This window comes from Pseudonaja textilis, chromosome 3 (assembly GCF_049901715.1).
Source record: "Pseudonaja textilis isolate UNSWEBS1 chromosome 3, rPseTex1.2, whole genome shotgun sequence".
Lineage (NCBI taxonomy): Eukaryota > Metazoa > Chordata > Lepidosauria > Squamata > Elapidae > Pseudonaja > Pseudonaja textilis.
The window spans coordinates 78,175,621-78,199,762 of NC_141992.1; the positions used below are offsets into that span (position 1 = coordinate 78,175,621).

Sequence of the window (24,142 nt, forward strand, 5' to 3'; positions counted from 1 at the left end):
AAGTTCTTGTTTTTTCATAACCTATCAAAACATTGAGTTCAGAGGAACTCTCTGAAGAGTAAACTCTATTAGGATATGAAATAGAAAATGAGAACAGCATTAAGACCATTGTAAACCTTAAGCACATTTATGCTTGCAATAGCAATCCAGATGATTGTGGCTCAAAAGGTATTCCCTGAACTTATATTCTTCAATAATTGCAGGGAATTTTATTTCTCCAAAAGCACAAGTAATCTTTTGAAGAACAGCGTCTACTTTATTTCCATGTGTGACTGCAAGAAGAAAATTTACTTTATTGATTCCCCAACTTCCAGTAAGGTACAATTTATTGATATTCAGCCTATTTCTCAACACCTGAGTGGTTATTGCATCTGAAAGCAAACTAAGTATCAGACTTGGTATTGTTTGCAGTACAAAAAATTGAATTCAGTTCTGCTTTTCAATTCAAGTTCAGTCAGCACAATATCTATAATTGCTGTACACATACACATAAAAATAAGCAATAATATCCTACATACATTTAATTTTAAAACATACAAATTTTGATTTTAACTGTTACTTTTCAGATTTTTTTGTTTAATTTGAAAAACATTTCATAGGCTGCATGCACTGTGCCTAATGAATCATACAGGCATGTAAAACATGTAGGAAGTATGATCTTTGCTGCTTGTTGGGGGCCTTTTTTTTCCATTTCCCATTCCTGAGCACTGGCATGCATAGATATAATATAGTTTCCTGATTCTGAATTCAGGTTGCTACTGATGCTTCTCTCTAATATAAATTTATTTTGAATTAAGATATAAAAAATAGCAAAAACAGTGACATATGATGCCTTCTGATTATTTCTCACTGAAAGAACTGTATCAGTTCTATTTTATAGGAAAGGAATAGCATATAAAAACATTTTATTGTTCAAGTTATTTTATCATGTGTATAAGCTATATCTTGAAGTTCTGCAGAACTTCAGTCTTCACTCTTCTTTATTTTTGTATCATACATATTCAGGCAGTGAGAGCTATTTTGCTATCAAAATATAAATATCAAAACGGATGTTCAACAGTAGTGTTTTATATTGTACAAATAAAAGCTACCTCTCAAGATGAACATAATGGCGAGAAAGAACATTCTTAATCAAAAACACAGTCTTTGCATAGATCTCTGGACCAATTAATTTGGAGAAGTATAGCTTGGCACGAAGAAAATATCCAATTGGCCAAAGCCATTCCTTAAAAAATAAAACAGAATTAAGGATATAGCGTTTTAATATGAAAACTGAAAGTCCAAAATCAATTGATAAAGACTGCTAAAGTATAACACTTACAGGTCCTTGATGGTAATTGAATCCTTTAGACACATTATAATTATCATTGTCTAAGGCATTATCGTAAACACCACAATAAACCATATCACTAGGGGGAAAAAAATAAAAGAAGCTATTAATATTTCTGAGAAATCCACATCAAGTTTTATGAAATTACTTAGAACAAAGATCATTAAGATAGCTTTTGACATTCATTTTTACAGGATTTTAGATCTGGTGTTTTTTTATATTACTGAATCTTATTCTCAGTGGAGTGTATTTACTCATTCAAACATTATTCAGTGCAACGGAATGTAAACAATGTTAACGTCTTTTTATTTGCAGTGAAGATGCATTGATTAATGTAACAGTTATATTGCATTAATGTACTAATATGACATTTCTCTGACATTATTGTTTAAAATGTTCAGTTCCAATTAATGCATCTTATACATCTGAGAAGGTACTTTTGATAAGGATCAAAAAAAACAATAGTGATAAAATGCTGCTTGACTCCTTTTTGCAATATCTCAGATTAGACAACAGGATACAGTAGAAACGAACATAAAAAAGAATAGTTGTCAGTTATGACCCAGTTGTTTCCTTTGTAAAATAAATCCCATCACAATCAAATAAAAACTTTTAGGATTCAGGCCTCTGACTATTAGTTAAGCCAAATCTATCTTCAAACAAATATCATTCACACTATAGAATTTCTTCAAACTATGATGATGGGAAAGGAAAAATAGTACACAATACAAAATTAGTACAAAATTAGTTTCAACCATTTATAAAACCTAGCTATGTGAGAGACTTATTCATTTACACTAGAGAAGCCTTCTTATGCAACCATGCCTCCATCATAGCAATAGCATTTACTTACACACCATTTCACAGGGCTTTATAGCCCTCCCTATGCGGTTTACAGAGTCAGCATATTGCCCACAACAATCTGGGTCCTCATTTTACTGACCTTGGAAGGATGGAAGGTTGAGTCAACCTTGGCATACTTGGCATTGGCCCGCCCCACTCACTCTGGCAGAATATCATGCTCTGGATCCCATCAGCCAAGGAATTGCAGCTGGTAGGGTCTATAAGAGCTTTTCCTGCCATGGCTTTGGATTGCCATCCTCCTTGAAGTGAGATCAGCCCCCCTATTTTATTGGCTTTCGAAAAGAGCCAGAAAACCTGGCTTTGACAACTGGCGTGAAGTCCCAATGTGGCTATCCTGTTTTGGAGGTGGCTAATAGACTAGTACAAGATCTCACCTCCACCCTGTCTAGGCACTGGATTTATATCTGCTTTAATATTAATTTTCAAGTTTTAGCTTTTAATGACTGGTGTTTTCATGTTTTAATCTTATAATTGTTTTATTCTTTTTTTGGGGGGGAAGTATTTTAATAAATAATAAAATACTTACTCTGGGTCTAAAGTTTTCATCCCAAGTGGACCAAGTAATTTTTTCTCTAGCATTTCAAGCGCTTTCCAAGCATGCTCAGGAGAGAACAATTCAGGTGCCTTGATTTTTTTTTTTTAAAGTAGAAAAATACATCACATGTAAACAACAGAAGAATACTAAAAAATTGAATATGAAAGATATATTTCACAATGTCCTCACAAGATTGTTATGTAATTACACTCCATGTTACAAGTAACATTTATTTCACAAACTTATTTATTGAAGATCCCTAAGCGTTCCCTGTTTTGTTTGTAGTCCCATCTACTCCACTGCTTCTCCCAGCAAGCTATCCTCTTTGTATCTTCCAATATTTTAACCAATTTTTCTATTCAAAAGTATTCAAAATTGCCAACAAAAGTGCTAAAGACATGCAAAGACCACCACGTGTCATTTTTAAAACACAATACTCACCACAACCATTGCTATAGGAAAATTGGGCCTCAGCTGATAATCACACCAAGGACTTGATGCTCCGTAGCTGTCTTTGTATAAGCCCCGCTTATGAACCAGATCTGGATGTGTCTCATTGGGATCATTTGGGTCTTCAGAGACAAAAAACAGCTTTTCGAAATGGGCTTGGATTTTTCTGTTCCACTGATCATATGTAAAGGTTTCATCTCTCCCTGGAAAATAATATCAGTTTTGTGCAATTGACTGATAACAATAAAAAGCATCATTAAGGACACAGTATGCTACTACAAATAGATTATCTAAAATTCTCCAGATTCGGTGTTGCTAACTATCATTCTGAACTGGGACAACTGTTTCCAAGACAGAACTGAAGTCCACTTCATCTGGAGGACCCATTAATAATAATCAATGGTATCTTGATCTAAACGAGTATTTTACCTGACTAAAAATTGAATGATTCTAAAGTTGGCTTTATCATCGTACTGGATAGAAGTTAGGCATATTGCAAAGGCCAACCTTCCATATGCATAAGCAGGGAGGTGGCAGAGAATTAGCTGATGGGAAACAGAATTTAGAGTTGCAGATATATTGGTGTAGATGGAATCAGATGAAGGAGGAAACCATAATTTTGAGTTATAAGACACCCTTCTAAGTGGGTCCCCACAGGTGCTTTTCAAAAGGCAACTGGACTTTCATGGTTTTTTTTTTTTCCTTGAAGATGTTTCACTTCTCATCCTGAATAAATGAAGAAGCTTCTTGGATAAGAAGCGAAATGTCTTCAAGGAAGAAAAGTCCAGTAGCCCTTTAAAAAGCATTTTGGGGACAACCATGACTTGAATGATCAAGAATATCCATTGACTCTCTATATGGAGCAGCATTCATTTTCTCTTTCTTTGCAAGCATCCCACCAAGGCAGGTTTAGGAGTGGAAACTTGTCCTGCTCCTACTGAGACTATGGCAGATACATCTCTTCCCTCTCCCTGAGTCTCTGGCCACGTATTTTCCAGGTCAAGTTGCTTTTTGGCAGCTGGAGAGTCTTTCATTGTACAAAAAAAAAAAGGTCAATTCTTCCATTTTTCTTGCCACCAGATCCCAGGTTGCCAGGATTAGGAGGAATAGCAAGAAAAGTGTGGCTTTGTGTGCCTTTTTACCATCCCTATGAAAATGAAATGTTCACTCAGTGCTGGATAGATGCCGTTGAATGAGCATACTTTTTCATGTTATATAAGACTGTTAGATGCCTGTTAAAAATTCACCCCTGTGGGCCAAGAGCTGCAGAGCCTAATCCACAGAAGGAATTGAACTGTGTGGGAGGTGCTATAGCTACGAAGAACTATATCCCCCATGGGAAGGAAACAGTCTTTTAACCAGGGGTGGGATTCAAATTTCTTAACAACTGGTTCTGTGGGTGTGGCCTAATTTGTGTGTGGGGGGGTGGCTTGGTGGTCACGTGACTGGCTGGGCATGGCTTGTATGTAAATATTGTAAATATTTATGTGAATATTGAATTTTTTATTTAAAAAAGGAACAACTTTTACCCAAAGTCAGGCAAAGCAGGCAGGCAGATTGAGTTGCTTGCAGAATCACAGATTCACTCACAGATCTACCTTTCTGCAATCTGCTGCCTGAGTCTGTCACATAAAATTTGCTTGCACAACACAGGCGTGTTGGATGGCACGCATGCGAGATAAGGAGTGACTGGGTGGGGCAGGGAGGAGGTGGGCAGAGAGGGACAGGGCCAGCCAGTGGCACAATTTGCCGGTTCTCCAAATTGCACAGAATGGTAACAACCGGTTCTGTAGAACTGGTCCAAACTGGTAGAATCCCACCCCTGCTTGTAACTATGATGCTTCTGCATTACTTCCTGCTTTCTTTCCCATAAGGAGAGCAGCTCTTCAACCACCCAGTCGACCACGGTTAACCACTGCCTTCCCATCCCCCTCCCATGGATTAGGTGCTATCTTGCCTTCAGTTGGAGGGAGCTTTTCTAACAAATTCAGCAGTCTTATAGAAGACACTGGGTATAAATCATCCTACTCCCTTATGGTAGTGTAGCAGTAGATGCATCTAATCTATGCAGTGATGGGGTGAAGAGAGAGGATTGCTTCATTTCAAATGAACAAGCCTCTTTTCCCTGCTTTACTTCCCTAAATCAGAATTTCATTTTTGCTTATCTGGATGTATTTTTTTTCTTTTTGCTTAGCTGTTATTATTGCTGCATTTGGGTGAGCTGAACGTCAAAAAAAGCATTCTGTTCTGACTCTAGCAATAGAGGTTGGCTAACAATTCATGTCTATATTTGTGTTCTTTGCCTAATCTTTTTCCCTCAGGAATTAACAGGCTATTTGGGAATGAGGGAAAGAGCATTTCTCCACTGTATACAGATATTAGTGAGAAATAGGCGTGTGAGAGAGATTATTTCTTATCCTCGCTGTAAATCAGCATGAACCAAGGTTTAGGGGAAACAATGGAACAGGCAGGCAATTATATAGTTTGCTCCCATTCAATCTTCACTTAATTATTTGAAATGATCTTCCATCCCAACCATTTCTTGATTTAGGGAGAAGTCTAATCCATCTGTCTCTTGTTGGAAGTCATAACCTCTCTGTTGCTTTTTGAGTTGCTCAAAAAAATCTAGTGTGAAACATTTTGGGCACTTTATTACTATTATCAGTGTAATGTCATTTTTCTACTTCCATTATATCCTGGAGACATATTTGCTTACCATGTCTTTTCACAGTAACTCCAGGATATGGAAATAACTTCTTCACTGACAATTCCTGTAACCAGCGAACCGTTGATTTGCATAAACCAACAATTTCCACAGCAGAACCATCTCTAAAAGGACAGCCATAGCAGAAAAGTAAGTTGCACTTCTAATACCAAATAAAGTTTTTGGTTACTATATTTAGTGGTCACGTCAAAATACACAACTCTGATTACATATATATATATGTATATTCGGAAATAGGACATGAATGTGCTAAGATAATGATTTTTGAAACTATTTTGATGTTGATAAGAAATACACCAGACAATTCAGAGAGGTAATGTCAGTCAAAAGAGGCAGCAACTGTCAAGTGACACCAAGAGTTAAATTTGGATTTCAGGATTTTCATAGACTCCTTTAGATACACATGAATAATTTATGGAACAGTTGTGGATTCATGTAAATTTAAAGTTCCAAGCGTTGCTTCTCTTAGGAGTTTTTCAGAGTTGTGCGAGTTTGACCATATTAGGTTAAACCAATCATCTCAAGGACTTCAAGTCCCGTTGCACAATATGTTGAGAGTTACATTCCAAAACTGGACAAGGAAGGAACTCAAAGTTAGTGGGACAATTTATTTAACACACATCTTCATGTATGTATGTATAACCTTTATTAATTTTTATTTTCACACACAGGCAGGATAGTTTGTTTCTTTCATCATATATACATAAATTCTCCTTTATCTCTATAGCAAACCAAACCAACGGGAACTATGGGCAATGGTGACTTTATTTTAGTCTATGATTGCAATAAAAGGAAGTGAGTTTGCACTTTGATATTGTGGTTTTCTCTTTGAATAACCAGAAAGCTGTTTTCTTCCTGATACAAAAGAGAAATAGAGGGGAATGGGGTGGAAACAACAGTACAGCTATTTTCATTAGCAGAAAGAGCTTTCTGTACCAAAGCCCCAGTCCCTCTGCTTTGGAATGAAGGAGAACAGATAAGAGCGCACAGACAAAGTGTTAAGGATCAGGCAGAGTTGGGGAAGAAATTGAAAAAAAGAGAGAGGAATACTAAGATCAAGGTTTAGAAAGGCAGGAATTGAAGAAATTTAGTTTTAGTTTACTTTATCGTCATTGCACCTCGTACAACGAAATTAAACCATTTTCAGTGTACATTATGACCATGAAAATAAACACAAACACACATCCTTCACATTCTATGCAACTGAATTGAAAACCCGATATTGCATTAATGTTGCACTATAAAGTAGAATTCAACAGAGTTACTGCCCTGGGATAGAAGCTGTTTTTCAGCCTATTTGTCCTTGTTTTTATTATCCTGTACCGTCTGCCAGATGGTAATAGTTCAAAAAAAGGGTGCCCAGGATGAGATGGATCTTGGAGAATGTTTTGAACTTTCTTAAGGCAGCAGGAGCTATAAAGCTCTTCCAAAGAGGAAAGAAGGCAAACAATGATCCTCTAGGCAATGATGTTAACCCTCTGGAGTGCTTTCCTATCTGCCACTGTACAATTGGCAAACCATACAGTGGTGCAGTAAGTTAAAATGCTCTCTATGGTGCAGCAGTATAAGGTCACCAGCAGTTTTTCATTCAGTTGTTTTTTGAGAAGCTTCAGGTAGTATAATCTGTGCTGGGCCCTTTTCACCAGTGCTGCAATGTGAGCACCTCAGGTCGGTCCTCTTTTATGGTAACACCCAGAAACTTAAAACTGGCCACTTGCTCCACTCGGTCTCCATTGATAAGCAAGGGCTGGATGTCTGATCTGTTCCTTCTATAGTCCACCATAAGCTCCTTGGTCTTATTGGTGTTGAGGACTAAGTTATTGTCTCCACACCACGAAAGCAACCAGTCCGCCTCATCTTGGTAGGCAGACTAATCCCCACCCCTGGAGATGAGTCCCACCACTGTTGTATCACCTGCAAATTTGGTAATAGTATTACTAGCATGAGTGGGAATGCAGTCATGCACATAAAGAGTATAAAGTAAGGGACTGAACACGCAACCCTGTGGTGTACCAGTGTTAAGAATAAGGGCTGAAGAGATATGATTACCTAATCTGACCAGCGGTGGGATTCAATTTTTTTTTATTGCTGGTTCTGTGGGCGTGGCTTGGTGGGCGTGGCAGGGGAAGGCTACTGTAAAATCTCCAATCAAAGGTGGTATTTGTCGATTCTCCAAACTACTCGAAATTTCTGCTACTGGTTCTCCAGAACTGGTCAGAACCTGCTGAATACCACCTCTGAATCTGACCCTCTGTGAGCGACCATACAGGAAATCCATAATCTAAAGGCAGATTGAATAAGAAAGTCCAAGGGTTAGGATAAATAAATAAAAATAGGCTGAATTTGCACTCCTATCCTAACCCATGGTTTAGGGTTAGGTCATGTGGAAATCAGGCTTTAGCAAGTTTAGTAATCCTTCCTTTGAATCAGATCTGGATTGCATATTGAATTCATGTGCAAAACTAGTATTTTTATGTTAAAAATCCCAAAATGGGTAATTCATAGATGCTAATTTCATATGAAGCCAATCTTGCCATTTAACAAAATACAGATTAAATTTAAAGATGCCGCCGCTGCTGCTGCTAGATGTTTAATGCAAACAGCATAGTTTAAAATAATTTTTCATAAAATATTTCTGTATTTTAAATCCAGAGGATTTCAAGCCAAATTCCTGCCTAAAAATGTCTATATGTCTTTACATACATTTTATATACACATCTATCTAAACTGAACATGAATATGCTTGAGGCAATAGACAGGGTTTTCATGTGTTTAATTTATCTTCCACACCTGAAAGATAAATAGCAAGAGTGTTGAACAAGTGCATATCTTTTAAATATCTAGACTTGGTTTTCCATGGCTCCACCAAACACAGTGCACACCAACATTATGTCATATGAAATGCTCAAAAAAATTGGCTAACTCTTTTCACTTTACCAGAGAAGCACAGTGTATCCCAGCAACCCTGAAGGTATATTCAGCTAAGATCTGTGCACAACTATGTTTTGGTGTTCAGCTAGGACCTTACAAGAGTTGTGGTGGCACAGTGGTTAGAATGCAGTACTGCAGGCTACTTCAGCTGACTACGGGCTGCCAGCAGTTTGGTAGTTCGATTTTCACTGGCTCAAGGTTGACTCAGCCTTCCATCCTTCCAAGGTCACTAAAATGATGACCAAGATTGTTGGGGACAATATACTGACTCTCTAAACTGCTTAGAGATGGCTATAAAGGACCGTGAAGCAGTGCATAAGTCTAAGTGATATTACTATTTTCTTTACTCCTCTTGAAAAGATCCAACCTGAATTCCTAAGGGCTATATTCCAGATAGCCCCTTACATTCCAAATGTAATATTATGGAAGAAAGAAGCAGAGCTATCTAAAGTCAAAATAGACGCATGGATGTGTATCATACCATGCTGGTTGAGGCTACAGGTCTGACTTCCTTATTGTGGAAAATTACAAGTCAATATGGTTCAGGACAACCTCACAAAAATTTCAACTTCTCAAATTTTCCTGGGACTTTTCCCTGGATTATGGGCATGCATTCAGCACATTTAAACAACATATCAAAAATGTGAAAGCAATAGGACCAGTTTTCTTTATTTAAGAATGTTTTCCACAGAAGTCAATCCCTTTTACACAAACCAGTGAGATACTTACACCACACAACTATTTCCAAATTCTGAAGAGCATTAACTTTATCACACTTCAGAGCTCTCCACAAAGTAATTTTTGAGGGATGATACAAGAAAGTTCCTTATGAGCTGAGATTTTGCCACTGTGGATAAGGGGCTGTTGAAACTAGAGCTCATGTCCTGCTATACTGTACTTTCTATAAGGACTCAAGAATCTGACTATAGCTCCTTGCCTGGTATAGTCTGATCTTTTTTTATATAGTTTTTATCACATCACTATGATTCAGTCTCCTTGAAGAAAGTTAAAATTTGTAACACTTGTAATACCTGTGCTTCCTTTTCCCTCCTACCCATCTTTTAATTCAGACTGTTGTACTTTCATTGTTTGTTTTTATTGTTTCATTGCTTTACTATTGTTATATTTACATTTTAGCACTTTTCCATTTTTTACTATTGCAAGCCACTGTTGTAGTTCACAGAAAGATGGGCAGCAAATAAATTTAACAAACACTGCCTGAAAATTAGGAAGACTTTTATTATCTACTAACAAACCCACCACCAATTGTACTGTTTTATTTTGTTTTCACCTTATTTTTATTTTTTATGTTTTTGTTTTCAATTCAGTAAAAACATTCATTCATCATTCATTCATTCAGAGTTCACAGCAATATTTTTACACTGAATTCTAATTAGTCAATTACATTCAGGCCTTTAATGTGGCAACAATGCTACAAGCATTTATGCAGTACCTTGGAGTTGCTGGAATTCCTTTGTTGCGAGCTTTATCGCTTTCTCCCATTTTATCCATCCAGGTACCACAATTAAAACGGTTCCCTCCAAAGACAAAGCCCGTTTCCATGTCTACTCCTGCTGTTACATTAAAGCCTACAAAATACAAATACCAGCTTGTTTTCCAGAAAAGCCACATGAAAATGTTGCCCCATATGCATCCATTTGAAATAAACTAGGGTTTTTATGGCAGTCAGAATTACTGTCATATGACTGCTTCATTCGAAGTCATGCAAAAGTGTATCTTTAAGGGGATTTAAAGAAAATCTAACTTTATTTCAAAGATATTTTAGGAAGCTAAGAAATAAACATGAACATCCATTTAAAAAATAGTTAAAGAATTTGTACCTTCATCTCTCATATTTCGATCTATTTGTGGGCCAGCATTCCTCTCTCGGAAATCTATGCCTTGGGCGTGTTTTTGCATTGCTTCCTGTATCACTTCATATAATGGCTGATCCTGGGTATTGGTAGTTTAAATATAGTGGAGAAAAGGGGGGGGGGGGGAAACCTTAAATTAAACACACACACGACAAGGAGCATTAAGTTTTTAAAGGAACTTCCTATTCAAAGGCAAGTCCAATGGACTCACTCTCAAGACAGTATGTGTTGGATTTATGTCCTGTGTTTCCCCCAGAATTTCAAAATGATTACATAAAACTCATTTAATCCCTGAAAAATTATTTTGTGAGCTAGGTTGGGCTATTAAAGAATGGCAGGCCCAACGTCTCCTGGTGAGTGGATTTGCCTGAAAATAAATTTGACACTGAACATCCTTACTCCAACACTTTAAGTGCTATACTTTATTATCTCCCCCGCCCTTCAAATGTGTGAATCTTGGAGATGCTTTGATTTTCTTGGCAAGGTTTTTCAGAAGCAGTTGGCCATTGCTTCCTTCCTACGGTTAAGAGAAAGTGATTGGCTCAAAGTTACCCAGCTGGCTTTGCCCTAAGGTAGGACTAGAACTCATGGTCTCCTGGTTTCTAGCCTGATGCCTTAGGCTTAACCACTACACCAAACTGACTTTCAAAATGTAAAGTGGTCCTCTGTACTATGTAATATTAAGTGTAAACTTAAGGTACTGAAGAGAGACCTAGTCAGTATTTCTCCTTCTGAAGCAGGTCAAAAATACTTCAACTCTACAGAGCAATAATATATACAACTGGTTTAGTTAGAAAAACCACACTTCCTTTTAACATTTGTCCTTTAATGAATATGATTACAACAGTAAGACTATGTCAATGAAAGTAATACTGTAATATTGAAGTTCTTTGGGCAAGTGTTTACATTTTATATTAAACTGCAGAAAATGAGTTTCATGGAGAATTTCCTTCCCAACCTCTGTTAAGGACAAAACCTTTTTATGTTATCAGAGGCCACCAAACATAATAATCCAAGGTGAGTTTTTTCGTACTTGTAATAGCATCAGGCAGTAACAGGCATCATACAACACCATAGAGCCATGAGGCGAATCTATGGCAAGTGTGCCGGAAGTGGCACGCAGAGCCACTTCTGCCAGCACATGAGAGGTCGCCCGGAACAACCCCACTGCATATGCGTGCGTGTCCCCCACCAGCCAGCTGATTGTCAGGTATCTACCCCGCATACATGGGGGGAGAAGCATGTGTGGAAGACATGTGCACATGTACAGAGGCATGTAGTGTGTGTGTGTGGGGGGGTTGCATGTGCAGAGGTTTGCTGTGTGTGGGGCGCACGCATGTACAGGGGGGCAGGGGAGTTGCACGCACATTGTATCATGGAAGCAGGAATGCATGTGCACTTTTGGCACGCAACATGGAAAAAGTTCGCCATCATGGCCATAGAGGAACAATCTACTACAGCCATAATCTGACATGAGCTAAAGTCAACTCTCCAAACCAGAAAATTCCTCTCCCAAACTAACCCATGGATAAAACATGTAAGGGACTGAACCGAGCTAAACAGACAGAAGCTATAATTTACCATTTTGCCTGCTGGCTGAGGTAGAGAATCATCAGTAGGATACATTCTAGATATCGGACTGTTGAGAATGTCTGTGCCATTTGGAACGGTTTTACAATAATCTTGTATACACTGAAGCCACCACCACACAGCATCACGACAATTGTACCTGGCATGAGTACCTTGGCCAAGCAGATTGGGAATGAGACCGTGCCTTAGGGTGCCGGCAAATGCTAATATTATGTTCCTGAAACCAGAGAGATAAGAGAAGGGAGTGAATATAAAATGGTCAGCTTTCAAGTTCTCTGTTATATTTCGCTAAAAGTATGTGAAGTAAAAATGGTTGTAAAATCGGACCTGGTCATGAGATGCTCACTTAATGACTTCATCACTTTTTGTAAAGAAGTTTCTTATCCCAACTGTAGTCATAAGTCAAGCACTACCTGTATGTAGTCTTGCATGGATTAAATCTTCCTGTTTAATAAGAGCTTTCCAGAGGATTTGCTGAAAGCCACTCAGGCCAGGACTAGGGAAGGCTACACAAACAAGTAATTCCATCCTCTCTATTCAAAAAATGTGAACAAAAATGTATGCATATAAGCATTACTTTAAATGACTAGAATCTTACTTATCCCAATGAAAATTCTATTTTTTTTCTGTTGGTATAAGCAATACAGGTAGTCCTTACCTTACAATGAATTATTGAGTGACTGTTCAGTTACAATGGCACTGAATAATGTGACTTATGACTGTTTTTCACAGTTATGTCCTTTGCAGTATTCCCATGATCATGTGATCAACTTTCAGATGCTTGGCAACTGGTTCATATTTATGACCATTGTTGTGTCCCAAGGGCATGTGATCACCTCACAAGCAAAGTCAATGGGAAAGACAGATTCACTTAACGACAGGTTACTCACTCAGCAATTGCAGATATTCCCTTAACAACTATGTCACTTAACAACAGAAATTTTGAGCTCAGTTGTGGTTGTAAGTCAAAGACTACCTGTACTTTAGTGTGTGGATCGGTAGATAAGCCAGAGAGGGAGGGAGGGGGAGAGAGAGAGAGAGAGAGAGAGGAGGAGGGAGGGAGGGGGAAAGAGAGTGGGGGAGGGAGGGAGAGAGAGATGGAGGGAGGGAGGGAGGGAGAGAGAGACTATTGACATCTGTAACTACTTTACCTTGCTTCTAAGTAGCGTCCAGTGACTAACATCAGCCCTCTCAGTGCAATAAAGGTGTCTCTTCCCCAGCAACGGAAAATGCCAGATGAGAAATGAGGTAAACCTGAAGAGTGAGAGACAAAGCAGATGTAAAGCTTTAGAACTTATTAGCTTTCTACCTTTCAAAAACAGCTTACTTTATATTTATGACTGAGCCACATGCTGCTCCATTCCCTCTGAGTAACTCAATTTGGATGACATCCATCTGCACAAAGTCATCCTAATATATATAAAAAAATGAAGACTGGGATCTTCCTTATGCTCATTAGCTAGCAAGACTTATCTATGGGATAAGATAGATAAACCTTTTGTTTCTCTGCTTGACAAATTCACTCGGAACCAATAAGAGTTCGAAAATGATATGAATTGTTGAGAGAAAGGTCCTAAAATATACAGAGGAAATACTGTAAGAAAATGTCCTTTTTTTATTTGTATCTCACTGTAACTTTAAAATCAGCTCTATAACACTGCTCAGTCAACCTCAGAATAACCACTTCCTTTGACTGTTGCTTGCCACTAGAATACTAAATCTGACATGAGATTTGACATGACACTGATTCCAATACCTACATTTTCATTTATATTTTCTTTTAGCACAGCTCATATGTACTACTATAGTATTGTGTACTATATATACATAGGTGTAACTCTCTGTATTTGTAGACTAGTCCAACCCAATGAAGAATATATAATTACTAGATGTGTAATAATAACCCACAAATACATAAGCCCCTCACTTCAAGCAGCCACTTGTACACTATACGCTTGGGTGCACAGACCAATTATTCGGATTTTAATATTATATATAGATTTGTTGGAAATGTAATAAAAATAATTCTTCTTTAAAACACATGTTTTTACAATGTCCTACCCTCACTAGTGAATTAAATAAATAAATTTATGCAACAGAAGCTGAAGTTTTTGGAGGATAATATTCTTTGAAATTACATATCTGGTGTATGTAATTTGACAACCCGACTACATAAATGGATTCTGATAACTGCAGCATTGGAAACATAAATTTATAGCACCTTTCATGCAATGAAAATCTGATTTTACTTGCTACCTAAGTGGGGTGCTTAACAGATGTAGACTTTGTATGGATTTTTTTAAAAAAAAGACTTACTATGTTTTTCCCCTTTTCTTTTACAATGTATCCATTTCTAACACAATTATCTATGCATTTTGTTCTTTTTCTCTTTTTTTTGCTGCTATTATTATTGTAAAAACAATAAAAATAAACAGTGAATTAAATATAGCTTATGGTGAAGCATTGAAAGTAATATGCAAGTTTGTAAAGTTCCAGAAGTTTACCAGAATGGTTACCTCTAATTCTTATTATTATTAATACTTTTGGCAGAGGTATGTTTCAGCTTCATGGAATTTTAGCCTCAATATACATTTGACTATGAAGATAAAGAATATCAGTAGAAACTGATTTACATAGACTAATTTACCCAATTTGTGGTCATGAAAGATATGCAAAGGGTTATTAGATGAGACCAACTAGGGATCAGTCATTAGTTAAATATCTATGGATATTCTCAGTTGTCCAGGTCCATGGTTGTCCCAAAGGTGCTTTTTCAACTGGACTTCTTGTTTTTCTTTGAAGATGTTTTGCTTCTCATCCAAGAAGTTTCTTCAGCTCTGACTGGATGGTGGGGAATCCAGTCAGAGCTGAAGAAGCTTCTTGGGTGAAAAGTGAAACAAGGAAGTCCAGTTGTTTCCTGAAAAGGCAAGAAAAACAAGGAAGTCCAGGTGTTTCCTGAAAAGGCACCTTCGGGACGATCAGACATTAGGCTAATGGAATTCTAGAAAACAGGAATTCTTAAGACCAGCTAATGAAAGAAGGCTCTAAATCAACTGAGTCTGCAGAATCTATTTTTCTTAACAGAAACTGTCCTACTATAACTTACTGATAACGATGGTGTTCTGGAAACATCACAATGCCCCATTTTGGAATTTCTTCAGAGATCTAACACCCCTGTCCATACCCCAGTGTTATCTCTTAATTCAGAGTGGGAGACAGAAAAATACTGATATATACATAGTATAGTATCAGGAACAAACTGAAAGGATACGACTGTTACTACCACTCAGATTTGATTAGATTTATGCTATGCTGGTCCTTTTGCCTTCCCAACATTAGATCTCCAAGGTTCATGAGTCAAATAGGAAGTGCTTCATTTCTGCCTAGCAGAGATTCAAACCATGCAAAATGTTTTTAAAAGTGGACTCTTTCACGGACCAGTGACCATGCTTACCAGCTGCTAAAGAAACACAGCACTGTTCTTTTTCTCCCGTAATCTCATTCAGCCTATACGGAACATTCTTTAAGGCAGGAGACAGAGGTGGCAAAGATGGATATTTCCCAATTCCACACATCTGGACTGAGCCCAAGGAAAGATGTTTAACAAACGTTGAACCATTCTGAACAAAGCTGTAATTAAAGCAACACTATTTCAAGGCCATAAATTTTCTGGTACCAAGGCTGCAAAAAAGCACTAAAGATACAACAATAAAACAAAGTACAAAAGATTAAAAGTATAAAAGTATAACAGGAAAATCTATGTAATTAAAACAATCGGTGACATTAGAATTACACAGGAACTTCAGTTTTCTGGATCTTGATGCAACGGACCATATTTTCGCTGTGATTTACATTGTTGGTGTAATCATGTCAAATTAAAATGTATATTAATATATATAATTTGCATAATATTGTAATTATAAGCACAACTGCATGATAATGTTATCACAAAAACAACACAAATATATGTGATGACCTCTTCTATGCCATGCTAATGTACTAAGATATTTCCAATTTGTTCATAAAAAGTCTTTTACTGTAATTAGAACCTTGGCAAAAACAATGTATTTTCCTAAGAGCCGGAAGAGAGGGTGCGAAACACACATCATCCTTGGACAGAGCATCACATAACCACACCTCCTGTGTACAAGACAGCTAAACCTCTGGCAATGTGTAAGGGATCAAAGGATCCTCTCATTTAAGTACCTGGGCAAGTTCATACTAGGTGACCCAGGCGCCCAGATAATCAGGCTAGAAGTCATTTAAGGCTTTCAAATCCAGCACCAACTTTTAAACTGTGCCTGATAATCAGTAAAATTCTTTCAGTGAAAGCAGCATTTTATATTTGTACCTGCCACTAATTAATAGCCAATAAGTGCATGGATACCTGATTGACTGCTGCAAGTGAGGCCTGACAGTTAGGAATCAAAAAAAACAATCCCAAATTGTGAAGCCGCTAGAAGGATAACAGATTCATTGGTCTCATGGACATTATTAGCTCATTAGTGATGAACAGTATACTGCCATTAACTGATTACATCAAATAAAATGCATGAATGAGCTATTACTTATTAGTCATCTTGCAGTAAACTGACATTCTGTATCAACTGAAACACATTATTTTCAAGTGCGGATGCATGCATACACATTCGACTAAGCGTTACCAGGCAAAAATTAAGAGATGACTTAGATATGTGTAAATTGGTTTATTTTACTTTAATATAGAGCAGCAGTCACCAACCGTGGCCCACTGGTGGCCTTGAGAAAATTTTGGTGGGCCGCAGAGAAATCTCGCCCCCAGAGCATCCCACCCAAAGCAATTAATCCAGGCTGCGCAGAAACACAAGGCTGCGCCGCCCACATGACCCGCAGGAACCCTCCCCGTCCACTCACTCCTTACCCAGTAAACTTGCCTGCTAAATTTCCATTTTTCCTTTTTCCGACCATCATCTGTTCTGCTGTGCTGGGAGATTTAGATTAGCTAGGAAGCAGGAAATGGTTGGATTTCTTGCTTTCTAGCTAGTCTTTAGATCTTCAGCTCTGCTTCCCTTAGGACTGAAGGTTTGTTTGCTTGCAAGCAAATTCAGTGCAGACTCATGGCAAGCAAATTTGAGAGACTGAGCTAGATGATGGCAGATAGATAGATCACTGAATGATTCTGTGAGCAACTCAATCTGCCTGCTTTGCCTGATTTTGGGTAAAAGTTGCTCTTTTTTAAATAAAAAAATATTTACATGCATGGTGTGTTGTGAGTTAATTTTGTGAGTTTGCTTGCTAGCAAATATTATGTGACAGATTGAGCTAGCCAATGGCAGATAGATAGATCTCTGAATGAATCTGTGATTCTGTGAGCAACTCAATCTGCGTGCCTGCTTTGCCTGATTTTGGGTAAAAGTTGCTCTTTTTTATAAAAAAATTCAATATTTATATAAATATTTGTAATATTTACATACAAGCCATGCCCAGCCAGTCACATGGCCACCAAGCCACACCCACAAATTAGGCCATGCCCACAGAACTGGTTAGTGGTCCCTGGGATCTAAAATTATCAGTTTGGTGGTCCCTGAGGTCCAAAAAGTTGGCAACCCCTGATATAGAGAATAAAGGAAATAATTTTTGAATGCAGTCAAGATTACCCCAGTAGCCATAAGGAGTCACCCTGTGCTTTTAAAGAAAAACAGATGAAACATTTTGTGCTTGACACAACTCAGCAATATTATGTTCCAGCTTTCTACAGCTATACTAATAAAAACATACCTGGACATCTGTTTCCAAACCAAGTCAAGAAGTGTAGTATATGCACCCACTAATATGGCATCAAAGTAACATGGAATGAGATAACGGGGGACCCGCTTCAAGTAGATAAACATTGCTTTCAGCCACTTCCCAACCTAATCGTTGAAGGAAACAAACAGTAGTACTAAATTTAAAACTGTGATTAATAACAAGTGCTGAAAGTTATGTTAATCCTTGTTAAATAATTGTGCAAGGCTTCCCAAATAGTGTGTTAGCTTTCAAGTTTAAAAGAAGAGTTCATCAGATAAGTTAATATATAACAAATGAATATCTGTTTATAAAGATAATTATTTTTGCAAAGTTTAACTTACATCAGAGCAAGTTCCAGCACGAGAAATTAAGCGATTGCTCACATAGTCAATCATCCAATCTCCAGCTCTCAAATTACCACAGAAAGGATGGCCCAAGTCATTATTTGGTCGTATTTCTGCCATCACTGACATTATTCCTGAGGATCCACAGAAATATAATTTTATAATACAGGTCATAAGAACTGACATGCATCATCCTGTTATTTATTTATATGCCTTCAATCAGAGGTGTCCAACCTTGGCAACATTGTGACTTGTGGATTTCAACTCCCAGAATTCTCCAGCCAGCCAATTCTGGGGGGTTGAAGTCCACAAGTCATAAAGTTGCCAAGGTTGGATACCTCTCCCTTAAATTCTGATCCATATTGAGATTTCAAAAATTAAAAACAAACAGCTTTGAAACATATTTCTGAAAACAGTAAAAATCTAAATTTAATTAAAAAATAAATAAATTAGGATGTTTATATATACTTAAAAACATCCTTCTTTTAAAAGTGTATTACGCTGCCTTCAGCTAGCCTACAAACCCATATAACATTCTGAACTCTAAGGTGTGGGTTTGAAAATATTCTGCAAAATTATCCTATATTCAGACATGACAACAAAAAAGGCCATGGCTCTTAGACTTATGTCTGAATTTCACCAGTTTATACTTGTGATTTATGAGAATCTATCAAACAGAGATATACATCACAGTTGGAAGTTATTTTGAAAACTCACAATTTAAATGTACACACATTTATAGTTAGTTTGAAAAGTTTAAATAATCAGTAATATATCATTCTCAACAGAACAACTAGGATTTACTATGCATTAGCCCAGTAGCTTTGGTTAATATCCTAGCATTCTTCTGTTTTTTTAACTTCTAGAGATCCTAGAAATTGAAAAACTAAAACAGGATGGAAGTATTATCAAGTACTGATCAAACAAGATTGCACTGATTTTATTGGATATATTTTACTTATAGCATGATGTTACATGAGGTCCCCCAAGATACTTTTTTCCGGCCCCTGAATCTGTGATCTAGATTTTTGACAGTTTCTGCTATTTTGAAATTGAAACATTCAAGAACTATAACACTGGGTTTTAAATAGGCTTGATGCAGTTCAAAAGCAACACTTTAAAATGTGTAGACTTAATGTATTTTTAAAAACAAAACCCCAAATTCACTCTCTCTCACACACAAAAAGGGGTGGGAAAAATCAGACAAGTCCCAGGCCCTGCTCATCCAAAAAAGTGTGGACCTTGGCTAAGAATAAAAGCATACAGAAAGTTGAAGTTTGAAAGGGAATAAAGATCTATTAATTATAAATTAGTTTGAGACAAAAATATGTAGATTTCCACCTTGAAGGCCTGCATATTTAAGAGGTGTCCAGTTTGGTATGTCATAACATCCTCCACCATCTTCTTGTTCTTCTGCATCACAACGATACAGTAGTTGATTTAGGTCTGCCAATGTTAATTTTGATGCAATACTGAGAAGAAGAAAAAAGAAATTAGCTGTTACAAGCATACAAAAGCGGTATGTATAATGTAAGACCTACAGGTAGTTCTCAACTTATGACTATAATTGAACCCAGTCATGTTGTTGTGGTCATAAGTCAAGGCATCACATTAAGTGAACACCATGGTTGCTAAGCAAATCAATTTTCCCCAATGGGCAGCTTTTGCCAGAATCCGGAAGGAAACATCAAAACTAGTTAAAATGGTTGCAAATTGAGATCCTGTGGACACTGCAACTGGTTGTAAAGGTGAAGAGTTTACAACAAATCGCTCTAGCCAACTCACCACTGTGAGGAACAAGAGTTATATTAGTATCAAAAAAATAGTGGAATGGAATCATTAAAGATAGGATGCCAAAGGAAAGACAAAATGAAATGTGAATGACAAAAATTAAAATAATTTTTTACTTATTTTAAATAATTACGTTGAATTGTTGAATTGTCTGGCAGCGAGTTGTTCTGTAGCAAGTTGGCTGTGATGAGTTGGCTATGGTGAGTTGTCCCATTCCATGTATGTGTCTGTGTGTCTGTCCTAACTTCAAAAATGGGGGATAAGCAACTTTTGGAGGGTTTGTCACAACTTTGAAGGGTTATTAAGCCATTGGACTTAAGTCAAGAACTATATGTTGCTACATAATATCTAGGCCATGGTTCATAATAAGCCCTAAGATGTGGTGAGGATGCATTCAAGATGTAAGTATATTGCTGAGATCTCCAAGAATTCTCTCACCAAGTTTTATTCAGCTCTTATTAAGGGCTGATTATAGCTTGTCCATTGGAGATGCATGAAAGTGAATCTTATTTTGTCATTCTAAAATACACATTTTGATTTATCCAGCTAAATCACGGATACATATTATAATTCAATCATTCTACAAGGGAGAAAATAATGTGGCAATCATATACTTATATTATAAATATTGCCTCTTGCACTACAACTCCAAAAATATAATCTCTAGCTGTTATTTGCTCAGGGAGAAAATGCAAAAAGGAGCTTTCCTCTTAAACTGAATTTGGATAGATAAGATTTCCCAAGCTTACTGCAGGGAGAAGGGAAGGTTAAATTTCTACTCCCTCCCTGCTGTGATCATATGTTGGATGAATACATCCTACCAGTGACATTTAATGAAAAATACCCACATCTCTTACGCACAACTGTGATGACACATTCACCATAATATGTAGTTCAGTCTTAAGAGACAATAACATTCTTTGAACAAGATTGGCAAGAAGTCATTGCTAAGCACACTAATGCCAAAGTCTGAATCATCTGAATGAGATTTCCTTTCAAGAAAGTGTGCATAGAATGTCTTGGTAACCTTTACCTCTTTCTCTAAGATCTAAAGTATTAACGGCCAAAAAGTAAAATCACACAACAGATGCAAACTCAATGTAAACCGCTTCAAACTTGATTGCAGAAAGTACGACTTCAGCAACAGAGTGGTCAATGCCAGGAATGCACTACCTGGCTCTGCTGTTGCATCCTCTAACCCCCATTCCTTTAACCTCAAACTAACCACTATTGACCTCACCTATCGGGCTTCCTCGGCAACGCCATACTAACGAACAGAGTGAAGGCCAACACATACCTAGGGCAGGGAATCCATTCCGAACCCCAGAGGTCTGTAAGGGGCGCGCATACGTGCACCATCGTGCCTACCGTCCCTGTCCTATTGTCCCCATTTATTCGTACTTATTTCCTGTATTCTTACTCATGTTTATACTTATATCTATTACCTTGTAAGCGATTGACAAATCAAATAAATAAATAAATAAAATATTTATTGCCAAACGTGCTATCTTCTTACTAATTCCTCTTGATTGTTTTGGACAAAGGACAGGTCTGCAGAGCAAGCAAGGGAGACATTTGTGTAACTTTACCTCTTTTTGTTAAGTTTCAACATAGAGACAAACTTACATTGAAAAGGGGGTTTTCAGTATAGCTTCTGAACAGTCATCAGGCAGACTTCCAGATTTAAAGTGAGGACTGAACTGGATTAGATGATTACGAAGTACTCCCACAGCATCTTGTGCCTTTGGATCAAGGCTAACTCTACAATATTACCACCAAACAAGAGATGTTAGTCTTCCATTCCAATAAACTCCATAAAATCCATCAAATATTTTCTACAATAGGTAGAAATAATTGCTATTTACCTAAATATGATCACGCTCCCTGGTGTAAGGTTTTCAAATTCGATTTCCTGAACAAATTCATTAGGACCTTTTGTGGCAATTGAAGCTTGTTTTATTATTTTACTTTCCTTGAGCTAACAAGAGAAGAATAAGAGCTGAAATCAGGTAACTTAAAATTTGGGAGAGAGAAAGAGAGACAGAGAGAGAGAGAGTGTGTCTGAGAGAACTAACCTGTATGTGTTCTCGGAGTTCAACTGTATACTCAAGCAACCCATTGATTGTATGATCATCCTTTTTATAAGGATTTGCACTTCTCTCAACAGTCCTAGCTTCAAGAACTACTTCTTCAATTTTGCCTATAGGAACAGTAAGAAAAAAGCAGCTATTATGCCATATTACAATTAGTAGAGGACAGTGAGTAATTGCCAAGCATACAGTATATGAGTACTTTACTATTCATTAGCCATAATGCAAGATTGTCTGATGTTAGTTTTAAGAAGTTACTTAGTACCAACGAGGAGGAATTATAGACTCTATCCAAGATTTGAGAGATGTGGTTATTACTGAATTCCAAGTCAAGAACAGAGCTAAGGATTGAAGATCCTATGAATCCTATTCTATGTTATTTGGCATACATTCATATCTTGCAATAGCAATAGCACTTAGACTTATATACCACTTCATATTGCTTTACAGCTCTCTCTAAGTGGTTTACAAAGTCAGCATATTGCCCAATAACAATCTGGGTCCTCATTTTACCGACCTCGGAAGGATGGGAAGCTGAGTCAACCTTGAGCCAGTCAGGATTGAACTGCAAGATGTGGGCATGTTAGCCTGCAATATTGCATTCTAGTCACTGCGTCACTACCGCTGTAACTGCAAAACAACATTATTTTTCTAATGTCACATTATTCTTTTTATCTTCCTTTACATTTATTCTATGTTCAAAATATGTACAGGTAGTCCTTGAGTTACAACAGCTCTGTCATGACCCTGTTGGAGACTGACTCTGAGGGTGAGGAGGAACAGCCGACAGGGAGTGGAGGTGTGGCTCCAGAGGTTGTGGAGGAGGCTGGGAAAGGCCGGCTGGGCAGTCAGAGGAATACCTAGGCCTATCCCCTCTTCATCCTAGGGCACGCAGGGAGGAATGGAGAAGGCTTACGGGAGAGGAAGCGGCCATGATCCCCCTCATTGGCTGAAGCTGGGGGGAATAGTATAAAGGAGGGGCGTTTAAAACACAGCGTTGCTAGAAGCAAAGTATGTTTTATTTATGGCTGAGGTTTAACTTGGTTGGCGTTCTTCCAACAGACTGTGCCTTGTTATCTTCTTAAAGTTTGTAATTAATTATCCTGGTCTGTCGTGGAAATTCCTTTAGTGCAGTTTGTTTTGTTTTTTTATTTCGTTATCTGTTCTTTGAGTTTGGTCTGTACTTTTCTTTCTTTTGGGAGACTATTTTGGAAAGAGTTTAATCTCTAGTTGCGAACAATTGAACAGTGAGGCCAAGTTGGAGGCATTAAAAGAAATGTATTTACGTTTGGGAATTTATTACGTGTGTGCTGCTTCCCAAGTCATCACAAGTTTATTCAGTGACCATTCAGTTACAATGGCACCGAAACAAGTGACTTATGACCATTTTTTCACACTTATGACCTTTGCAGCAACCCCATGGTTATGTGATTCACATTCAAATGTTTGACAACTGGTTCATATTTAATACGGCTGCAGTGTCCTGTGGTCATGTGATTGCCTTTTCAAGCCTTCTGACAAGCAAAGTCAATGGGGAAGCCAGGTTCACTTAATAACCCTATTGCTAACTTCACAGCTGCAGTGATTCACTTAACAAATATGGCAAGAAAAGTTGTAAAATGGGGCAAAACTCACTTAACAAATTTCTCACTTAGAAAGGTAATTTTGGGGCTCAATTGTGGCCATAAGTCATGGACTACCTGTATTTATTTCAAATATGCTGGAATAGTATCAACTTTTCATTAACAAGCAACAGTAAAATAATCAAATAAGGAATGATTCTATTTTAAGCTGTCCCAAAGGTCCACCTTCTCTTACGCTTTTAGAGATATTCATATATTACACCCCCACA

General features: G+C 37.5%; 1 protein-coding gene across 4 annotated transcripts in view; it reads right to left on the reverse strand.

The window, feature by feature from the left end:
- Positions 1–24,142, reverse strand: part of AGL (amylo-alpha-1,6-glucosidase and 4-alpha-glucanotransferase) — a 64,868-nt gene that overhangs the window by 8,398 nt on the left and 32,328 nt on the right. For all 4 annotated transcript variants that reach the window (XM_026700326.2, XM_026700328.2, XM_087930175.1 and 1 more), the window contains exons 18-33: positions 22,276–22,400; positions 22,066–22,178; positions 21,827–21,961; positions 19,751–19,881; positions 18,407–18,543; positions 18,057–18,190; positions 15,754–15,929; positions 13,451–13,553; positions 12,291–12,516; positions 10,677–10,788; positions 10,289–10,424; positions 5,896–6,008; positions 3,171–3,382; positions 2,721–2,818; positions 1,322–1,409; positions 1,092–1,225 (exon numbers count right to left, since the gene is read on the reverse strand). In XM_026700326.2, coding sequence (XP_026556111.1) covers positions 1,092–1,225; positions 1,322–1,409; positions 2,721–2,818; positions 3,171–3,382; positions 5,896–6,008; positions 10,289–10,424; positions 10,677–10,788; positions 12,291–12,516; positions 13,451–13,553; positions 15,754–15,929; positions 18,057–18,190; positions 18,407–18,543; positions 19,751–19,881; positions 21,827–21,961; positions 22,066–22,178; positions 22,276–22,400 — 2,173 coding nt within the window. The remainder of the gene's footprint in view (positions 1–1,091; positions 1,226–1,321; positions 1,410–2,720; positions 2,819–3,170; positions 3,383–5,895; positions 6,009–10,288; positions 10,425–10,676; positions 10,789–12,290; positions 12,517–13,450; positions 13,554–15,753; positions 15,930–18,056; positions 18,191–18,406; positions 18,544–19,750; positions 19,882–21,826; positions 21,962–22,065; positions 22,179–22,275; positions 22,401–24,142) is intronic.